The sequence below is a fragment of the Mytilus edulis genome, chromosome 8 (genome assembly GCF_963676685.1).
Source record: "Mytilus edulis chromosome 8, xbMytEdul2.2, whole genome shotgun sequence".
NCBI classification, from domain to species: domain Eukaryota; kingdom Metazoa; phylum Mollusca; class Bivalvia; order Mytilida; family Mytilidae; genus Mytilus; species Mytilus edulis.
In genome coordinates this window covers 49067294-49077993 of record NC_092351.1, presented here as the reverse complement: position 1 = coordinate 49077993, position 10700 = coordinate 49067294, and the positions used below count along the sequence as shown (strand labels likewise).

General features: G+C 31.5%; 2 protein-coding genes across 2 annotated transcripts in view; one reads left to right on the top strand and one right to left on the bottom strand.

The window, feature by feature from the left end:
* The first annotated feature begins 3395 nt into the window (after positions 1 to 3395).
* On the top strand, positions 3396 to 4175 carry LOC139484156 (ras guanine nucleotide exchange factor O-like). The gene has a single exon (XM_071267888.1). The coding sequence runs from the start codon at positions 3396 to 3398 to the stop codon at positions 4173 to 4175; it is 780 nt and encodes a 259-aa protein (XP_071123989.1).
* Positions 4176 to 6535: 2360 nt separating this feature from the next.
* Positions 6536 to 10700, bottom strand: part of LOC139485805 (putative uncharacterized protein MYH16) — a 67247-nt gene continuing 63082 nt past the window's right edge. Inside the window, exons 30-31 of the mRNA XM_071270452.1 lie at positions 8126 to 9982; positions 6536 to 7121 (exon numbers count right to left, since the gene is read on the bottom strand). Of these exons, the coding sequence (XP_071126553.1) occupies positions 9707 to 9982 (276 nt within the window). The 3' untranslated portion in view covers positions 6536 to 7121; positions 8126 to 9706. The remainder of the gene's footprint in view (positions 7122 to 8125; positions 9983 to 10700) is intronic.

Genomic DNA, 10700 nt, shown 5'->3' with positions numbered 1-10700 from the left:
CCTTAAAGTTTATAATTTTTCATCGAAAGGCTTTAAAGGGTAACTTTATATAAAAATTCAAATAAATTTATCATAGATACCAGGATTGAAATTTTGTATTAGCGACAGACATGAAATGCGCGAGTCTACAAAAGACACATCAGCTCGAATTTTATAAAAGTAAAACGGATCAAATAAAGAACGGAGTTGAAAAGCATTGAGAACTAAAAATTTCTAACACTTTTGCCAAATACATCTTAGGTAAATATATACCTGAGGTAGAAAAGCCTTTAAGTTAGTATTTCAAAAATTCAAAGTTTTGTAAACAGTTAATCTATAATTATGACCATATCATGGATAACTCATTTAAACTGCATACCACTAATGATCTGTATCTGAAGTCAAATTTGCTAAATAATAGTTATCAATGGTACCAGGATTATAATCCTGAATATCAATTATATGGTCATTTTAATCAATTTCCTGTTGACAAATTTTTTTTCGAAAAACTAAGGATTTTCTTATCCCAGGCATATATTACCTTAGCCGTATTTTGCACAACTTTTGGGAATTTTAGGTCCTCAATGCTCTACAGCTTTGTTCTTGTTTGGATTAAAACTATTTTGATCTGAGCGTCACTGATGAGTCTTGTGTAGACGAAACGCGCGTCATGCGTTTTAAATTATAATCCTAGTACCTTTGATAACTATTAACATTCGACTTTTTTCCAATTTTGTCACCGCATTATATGTGTTTTACAATCTTTTCCATAATGTCACCAATTGATGATTTTTTTATTTGAAATAATATACATGAGTGTCAACTGATCTTAGTCACTCAGACTACAAAAGTATTGACATTTCAGGTATCTTGTGATTTTTTTTTAAATGTTGAAAAATGTAAACAAAGTTCTCATTTTAACAATTTAAACCGTGTTATGACTTTAGGTAAGATTTAATTCTGGGCGGGTTAAGAGAAGTTAGAGTTCGTCAGAACAAGTATACAGGTGGTAGACAAAGGCAATGTTTTATGAAAAAGGTCAACCAAAATTTCAGTTTAAAAAGGAGTTTTTTGATATACAAAAAGTTCAATGTCTCAACTTTAAATGGCAGGCAAAAAAATAAATAAAAAAAATATTTGATCGTTTTACAAATTATTTAATTTCATCTTTTAATAATAAAGTGTAGAAATTGCTAATTACAGTTGACCAGGTTTTTTTTAAAGATCACAGAGGGAATTCCAGATGGTTTTTTTAGAGTTTAGAAAGGGGTATTTCAAATCAAATATAACACCATATATACATTGTTTCATGTTCCAATGTTTACATCAAACTATGGCTGCTTCAAAAAGTTTTCATGTCAAGGTGTTGAAAAAAAGAAACTATTCATCAGCATAAACGTGTTAATGCGACAATCTGTGTGAGAAAAAAACTCTGAAAACATTGCTCCACCAAAACCACCATATTCGATAAATAATATAAAGACAGTTTTCAGACTACCATTGTAAGTGGAAACTTCAGTTGAGCAAAATTAATGTAAATAAGATGATAATTTTCATTAGAAAAGCATATGATTTAATTACTTAAATATCAAACAATGAAATATAACTGATCAACAGATACTCGAAAGAAATCACTGATTAACCGTTTTGTTGCTCAGATATTAAGGTAGCACAATACATAGATTTTTTTACTTCCAATCACAAACCTTTAAAATGCTGTGACTTTTTTACGAATGCATAAAAAATAATAAATGAGGTATATATAGATAGATAAAAGATTAATCTTTTAAATGAATGCAATATTTTTATTATGCAATCATTATGTAATCAATTATTATGTAATTAGTGGCCAAATCTCAGTCAGTTCACTTCAATGAATTCAGCTCCATCATCTCTCTAACTATACAGAAAATTTTAACGAAATCTTAATCAACACATCATGGGCTTTAAAAGTGTGTCTCCAATTGTCCCTGTGGTATTTTGTTCTCTCATAAATCTCTAATTAGTGTGAACATCCTTACCACATAAAAGAAGATCATGTTTAATTAGGTGTAAAATTTATTCTATACATTCTATCTGAAATCTGAGACACTCTTTTGATGGACTCAGTCGAGGATTATGCCAGGCAATGGACTAAACGTGAAAAGGAAGACGTAGACACTCTATCCGAATGGATTAAGGCAGTGAGGTCGTTAATACAAATCAGAATTAAGAAACTGAATGGGTCCATCAATGCCCATGCTACGTCAATCTTTAAAGACCCAAATGTTGCTAAACACTTATCCGACCTCCATGATAAATATGTTGTTGTCTCCGCAGACAAAGCCCCAAATAACATCGTTTTTGTCTGTAAAAGTCACTACATTAATTGCTTGATAAACGAATTAGGTATAGACAATTCACTTGGAAACTCAACATATACCCTCACGACACTTACCAAAGAGGAAATCCTGGATAATCATAGGTCTGTTCTTTGTTCCTTTGGTATTTCAACCAAAGATGAAGAACTGGATCTTCCATCACTGTATTGGATACCTAAACTACATAAGTGTCCTTACAAACAACTGTATATTGCTGGGTCTTCCAAGTGCTCCACGAAACATCTTTATAAATTATTAACATCTATTTTATCAGCAATCAAAGACGGGCTTCAAAGTTATTGTGAAACTGCCTATTCTAGAGGTGGCGTGAATCAGATGTGGATACTTAAAAATTCCAAAGATCTTTTAGAGTACATACAATCTAACTCTCTTTCATCTTGTAACAGTATTAAAACATTGGACTTTTCTACTCTGTACACAAGTATTCCACATTCCAAACTAAAAGACAAATTGAAAGAGTTGGTATTACTTTGCTTCATAAAAAAGAATGGCCAACGTAGATACAAGTATCTTGTCTTAGGGAGGGATAAATCATACTTTGTAAAGAATCACTCTGATTCAAACAAAAAATTCTCTGAAACCGATATTATCAAGATGCTTGATTTCTTGATTGACAACATATTTGTAACGTTCGGAGGACGTGTTTTTCAACAGACTATCGGCATCCCAATGGGAACAAACTGTGCCCCTCTACTTGCCGACTTGTTTCTTTATTATTATGAGGCTGACTTCATGCAGGAACTTCTTAGGAAGAAAGATAAGAAGTTAGCAATATCCTTTAACTCTACTTTCCGCTATATAGAAGATAGCTTTAATTTCATAGCTTTGTTTATCTATGAACTAGTTATTAAAAAGGATAATTAAATTAACAGGCAGTTTATTGTCTGAAAATCATTAATTAATTTAATAACTAATAAATGATTTTTTTCCATTAATTTTATCATAAATATTACTTTCATCACATTTAATTCGGTAACGGTTTATGCTACCGGATTAAACTTTCAAGTTAAACGAATAAGCCAAAATTAAAAAAAAATGGCACAATCGGCTGATTCGACCTGTTTGTGTGAAATCTGCATTGGCGGACCGGGTGAATATTACTGTCAGCAGTGTGATCAGTTATTTTGCGGAAATTGTAAGTTATCACATTTACGAGCAAAGATAAGTAAAAATCATACGTTTTTTAGTGGACAAAATATCAACAAGGAAGAAAAACGGCTTTGTATAGAACACGAAGAACGTTTCTTATTCTACTGTCATGATTGTGATACTCCTGTCTGTAGCTCGTGTTCCGTACAGACACATAAAGGTCATTTGATGAACGATCTTACTAAATCTGCTGTAAAACTAAAATTTGAATTGATCAAGATCATTGAATCAACGATAACAACATCCACTTCATGCATAGGCACAATTGAGGAAGACACAAAAAATTACCATCAGAAAACCAAAGCAGTCAACAAAACCATTACTGAGGAAGGGAATTACTATAAGGAATTGATTGATAAAAAAGTACATAGTTTTGTTAAGCTAGTGCAAGATGAGACACAGAAGGCATTAGGAAGTATGTCTACAGCTACTAAAGTGTACCTTGACATTTTAGAACACTGTCAACAATGGCAAAAGAAAATTACAGAAATGGAAACAAAGTCAGATGTACTATTGTTTAAGAAGCTGAAACACCTCAAAACTGATGTTGACCAGATAGTGTTAAAGCAGTCGCTCGATACGCCCAGACCTTCTGTGTCATACACTAACAAAGAGCTTTCAGACACAGACATAGACACCTTATTCGGAGAGTTAACATTTCAGTAAGTTAAACAGTTAGTATAGTGTTAAAATAATATACGTAGGAAAAATGTCTGTATTTAACGTTATCATATAATCTTCTTAAACGAGTAGGTTGGATAACGCCCTAAAATAGCCCCCTTTTTTAGCCTTAATTTCAAATTGGGATTTATTAACCAATATCATAATGAATAATACTATAGCTTATACAGTGAATAGATAGGAAATAAGTCTTTTTATTGCAAATTTACGTTCCTGCGTATATAATTCATGATGCACAATTAGTACTAATTTTGATTTTCCACGAAAAAACAATGAAAATTGGTAAATTTCCATCGAATATTTGGACAGGAAACATAGAGCTCATACGTCGACAAAAAAGATCTTTGACAATAATGTTTGTAATGACAATTTACATGTCTAACTTGGCTATTTAGATTGTCGACGGCTGTGCTCTATGTTTTCTGATCTTGAATGTGGCTTAAATCCTGCCGATTTTGTCAAAGGAGTAGGTCCGGTAAGGACCGATTTTGGCCTCAAATTTCAGGTTCATCTGACGAAAGATTTTGACCACTTTTTAAACACTTAAGTGTCTATTTCATTTGAATCAATCAGTTTATGTGCCCCTCTACTCGCCGACTTGTTTCTTTATTATTATGAGGCTGACTTCATGCAGGAACTTCTTAGGAAGAAAGATAAGAAGTTAGCAATATCCTTTAACTCTACTTTCCGCTATATAGATGATGTTCTTTCACTAAACAATTCAAAATTTGGTGACTATGTGGAACGCATCTATCCAATCGAACTAGAGATAAAGGATACTACAGATACAGTTAAGTCGGCTTCATATCTTGACTTACATCTAGAAATTGACAATGAGGGTCGGTTGAAAACAAAACTTTACGACAAAAGAGATGATTTCAGCTTTCCAATTGTGAACTTTCCATTTCTAAGTAGCAACATTCCAGCAGCACCTGCATACGGGGTATATATCTCCCAATTGATACGATATTCCCGTGCTTGCATTTCCTATCATGATTTTCTTGATAGAGGTTTGCTGCTCACAAGGAAGCTATTAAACCAAGAGTTCCAAATGGTGAAGTTGAAATCATCCCTTCGTAAATTTTACGGACGCCATCACGAGTTGGTTGACCGTTATGGAATAACCGTTTCACAAATGATATCGGATATGTTCCTTACGTCGTAACAACAATCCCCTTCCCTTTCATGAATGTGACCTACCGATTTAGACTATTTACCGGATTTGTAATCACATAAGCAACACGACGGGTGCCACATGTGGAGCAGGATCTGCTTACCCTTCCGGAGCACCTGAGATCACCCCTAGTTTTTGGTGGGGTTCGTGTTGTTTATTCTTTAGTTTTCTATGTTGTGTCGTGTGTGCTATAGTTTTTCTGTTTGTCTTTTTCATTTTTAGCCATGGCGTTGTCAGTTTGTTTTAGATTTATGAGTTTGACTGTCCCTTTGGTATCTTTCGTCCCTCTTTTGTAGTTAATGGCCATAGGAAGAACATATAATAAAATCAAACCCTATAGGAATGCCTATGAGGAAGCTAATTTCAATGTAAAGTGGAATTATGAGGAAAAATATTTTAGACACAGTTAACATAATAATTGGTTACATGATTGTTACATCATACTTACATTTCAACAAATTCCCCTTGAACTTACAATTCTTTTACTAAAATTGATAAGAATTACCACCTTCAAAATTCCTAGTCTAGCAGTACTTGGGCTGTACTTAATGACATTGGTCGTTTATACCAGAAAACCTAGCTAAAGAGCCAACATAGCTTTCACTAGTAAGGCAATACCATTCCTTTTCAAATTATTCATGAGATGTTAGTGAATTCTGTGTATGGATTTTGAATGCATCTGTATAGTTCATCTTTTTTTCAAGTATTTATAAGCCTACCAGAATACAAATGGTCAATATGATAGCCTTCACATTCCACAAACATGTTTGCTTTAAACATATTGTATTTCAAAACAATCATGTACATGACATACACATATAAATAGTGATAAATAATACTAAGGGATTCGGAAACAAGGTTTCCCTTATATTAATCTGTCTCCCTGTTTGCAAGTACCAGCATAGTGGACAAAAGGATGGAAAGACTAAAGGAAATTGTTTTGGGTAAAAATTAAATTATTAAATGCCAAAAAAGGCGCAAGCCAGGGCAAAGCGTGCAAGGGCTGTACAGCCAGTCAAGGTCGTTGAAAACTTCCATTTGTTGTTGTGGAATTTGTTTTTTACCAGTATACTTTTCAAAAACCCACATCACTACTATATATGTTTTTGCCCAGCAAATTATGTAGCAGGGCCATATGTATATCAGAAAAACAAAAACAAAAACAAAAACATTTACTTTTCTTACTTTATTTTATTACAGAAAGATCAATATTATAATTAGATATTTTTCTACACATTTTAACAGGTTAAAAGTAATGATTTCATTTTTCAAAATATATATACTTCATGAAATAACACACTATTTAATCTAGTTCCTAAAATGTTAGTTTTAAAGAAAGACATTAACAAAAAAATATAAAACAACTTTTATGTAAAATGAAAGTGTTATAAATTCATTTCAAAATCTATCATATTTCAGATCTCTTTTAACCAATAAACATTTGATAAACAAATTAGTATCTTTTCAGTAAAAATGTGTTAAAACACTGCTTAAAAGGAATGTTTTGATTCAAAATGAGTTTCCTGAATTTTTTTAGACATCGATAAACATAATTTAGTATCATGTTAGTATACTAATATAAATGAGGAAATAAACTCTAAAACTATTTAAAACATGTATAAGATTGAAAAACCCTAGACTACAAATGAATAAAGGTTTTTAAGAACATGAAAAACAACTATTTCTGTAAGGTAAATTCATTTAAAGAAATTTATAGTCAAGTTATATGGACACTAATATTTTGAATTATTTTCATTCTGTTTGGATTCGTCAAACAGTTAGTTGGAGAAGTATGAACGGAGTTTCCCATGAATACAATTTTCCATAGATATCTGACAAAAACTGTTATAAAGCACGTGATTTCTGACGAAATAACTTGAGATTCAAATTAGACCTCAAACTTCAGATTTTGGCAAGACTGTGTACTTTAAAAGGAATCCAATAGGAAAAGAACACTCATGTTAGGTAGTGTAGCAATCTTATAATTTATTTTCAATTCATAATATGATTAAAAAACTAGAAACTTGTCAGATTGCAGGAGAAAGGTTAAGAGGTAAAAAACAAGAATGTGTCCAAAGTACACGGATGCCCCACTCCCACTATCCTTTTCCATGTTCCATGGACCGTGAAATTGGGTAATAATCTAATTTGGTATTAAAATTAGAAAGATTATACTATAGGGAACATATGTACTAAGTTTCAAGTTGATTGGACTTCAATTTTATCAAAAACTACCTTGACCAAAAACTTTAACCTGAAACTCCCACTTTCATTTTCTATGTTCAGTGGACCGTGAAATTGGGGTCAAAAGTCTAATTTTGGCTTTAAAATTATAAAGATCATATCATAAGCAACAAGTCTACTAAGTTTCAAGTTGATTGGACTTCAGCTTCATCAAAAACTACCTTGACCAAAAACTTTTACCTGAACGGACGCACAGACGGACGAACGGAGCCACAGACCAGAAAACATAATGCCCCTCTACTATCGTAGGTGTAGTAGGTGGGGCATAAACATTGACAAATTATTTTAATTATGAATATTCATAACATAATTTACAAAAAAAATTTCTTTGGGTCATATAAATGCAACAATGCAGCGAAATTAAATTGACCATCTTTGAATACCAATTACCATAATCATCTTGTCAAAACAGTTAAAACAGAAAAAAAATTAAAATCACTTGATTCCTATGTTGTGTAGTTATTAAAATAGCGTTAGCCATGCCTTTTTAATAATAATAGAAAAATACCTAAGATACTAAGTAAATTTGATACAATTTTCATTTGTTTTCTAAATAAAATAGTATGCAGTAAATTACCTCAAATGCTTTTGTTTAATTTCAGGTAAGGATAACCAGACAATATGTAAAATACAACTTGCATAGAATTTTAAATTATTAAATCACAAATTTTTCAATAGAACTAAAAGATTCAATATTTATCTCTCCTTTTGATTGCTACACTTGAAAATAATCTATAAGTCTAAAAGAATACTTTTATAGAGGATAAATACCCCTTTATACATTACAAGAATATATATATACATATTAAAATATGAATTTATACCATGTATATAATATATTTGTCCTAAGAGAAGTATAAATCCTTGTCAAATAACTACTCTATCTTAATACACCAATATAATTATCACAGTCTTATGCTATGTGTATAATAAAAAGAATTGCTCAATAAAATGTCTAAGTTTTCATTGACTTTCATATATACACTTGTAAAACTTCTTACTACATGTGATGTGCATGTGCTTTTTAAATTGAACATATTATTCTTCCATTAAACCAATCATGTAGGAATATGTTGGAATTATTATATAAGTAGGATTCTTGTCATTGTCTGTTCCTGTTTGATGCACACTTCTATTTCGGAAAATGCTTATTTTTTAATTAACTGATTGTACAGCAAAATGATCAGAAAGATGCAGCTTGGAAAAGTATTTAACCAACTATACTTCGAAAATGTGTCAATCATTTATAAACTACTTTGATTGTCTTATTGTAGCACATTTTGATTTGAATGCTGACACATACAAAAGATGGATCGGACGGGTCCTGAACCTTGAAATTCTGGGCTTAAAAACATGAAATCTTGAAGTCCCAATTTAACAAAATTTAAACCTTGACATCACAAAAATCGAAAAAAGAATTACCAGATCTGTAAATCCCTAGTTTAGAAACACCTGATTCTGATGTCCCAAAAAAGGTCCTGCCCACCCTCATACAACCGTTGAGACAGAAAACAATGTCCGAATAGGTTGACATGTTTTCCAACCAATTCTTAACTTGCAAACTAGAACATAAAAAATCCAACTTAGTATCAATGTTTATATGCTTCATATCAATATCATAAAAAGACGTTCTAGAAGGAACTAATTGAATCCCAGAACAACTTGATCTCTCTTTTATCAGACACGAAAAGGAATGTAAAATAATTTACAAAGTTACCCACTAGTGTCAGCCCTGCCTTTTACTGTTTACTTTTTCACATACAATGATTAGATTTCTATACATTATTCAATTACTATCAAATGTAAATGTCATCTAATAAATAATTTTGAAACACACTAGTAATTTCGAAATTAAATGTTTGAATTTTCATATTTAATTGTTTTTTCCATTTCCCTTTATTTCTTACTACTTTATCAATCATGTATAATTTGTATAATCAGTAACTTTCATATGTTACATTCTCTTTATGAAAGACAATTAACATGTTGTCATGTTTGCCTTACCAAATAATTGTCCCCACACAAGTATTTACTTCCATTAACATGATTAATATACAATACTACAAACTACAAAATATTATCACATCATATCTTTAGGTTATTTCCCTTGTGCCACACCTTTAGCCAACATTGGTCCAGTTTTGTGTAGATATAAAACAGGCCACACTAAATAATCAATTTTGCTGCCACTTTTTGTAAATACATTATAGTCATTTTTGTTTAAGTTTTCTCCTGAATTCACATCAAAATTTACATATAGAGGTGGATCTGATATCTGCATCATCCAACAAAGTTCAGAACATTTCTTGATATATTTTACAATGTATTTCTCCCTGGATAAAGTTTGTTGTGTAACACTTTTCACATGGCATATCTGTAAATAGAAAAATAAGATTTGTATTGCATTTTGTAATAAGATTATTCATGCTGACATTATCATAAATCATCCCCTATTGCACACACTGTTACTGCATAGTAATCAGTTCATGCATAACAATCAAACAGTATTTCAAAGGTTATCAAGAAACATGTGCTGTGCACTTGTAAATCATATAATTTCATTTCTTTAAGTATAAAAAGACAAATGACAAGAATGTGTCCAAAGTACACAGATGCCCCATCCACATTATCATTTTCTATGTTCAGTGGATTGTGAAAATGGGGTAAAAACTCTAATTTGGCATTAAAACTAGAAAGATCATTTCAAAGAGAACATGTATACTAAGTTTCAAGTTGATTGGACTTCAACTTCATCAAAAACAACCTCAACCAAAAACTTTACCCAAAGCAGGACAAACAGAAGGAGGAACGAACGGACGAACGGACGCACAGACCAGAAAACATAATGCCCATAAATGGGCCATAAAAATTAAACACAAGTGAACCAGTTGTGTTGCTGTTATAGGACCTTCTACATAAGATGCTGAAAGATTGATAATGAGTAAACTTTTCCACCAGAGACCAAATGATGTAAATGTACATATTAAAAACATAAGAATCTCTTAATATTGAACAACTTATACAGTTACCTTTCTAGATAATGTTTAGCTTTTTAAGAAAGACAAAGTCTATCCAATCATTTTTGCAAAGAA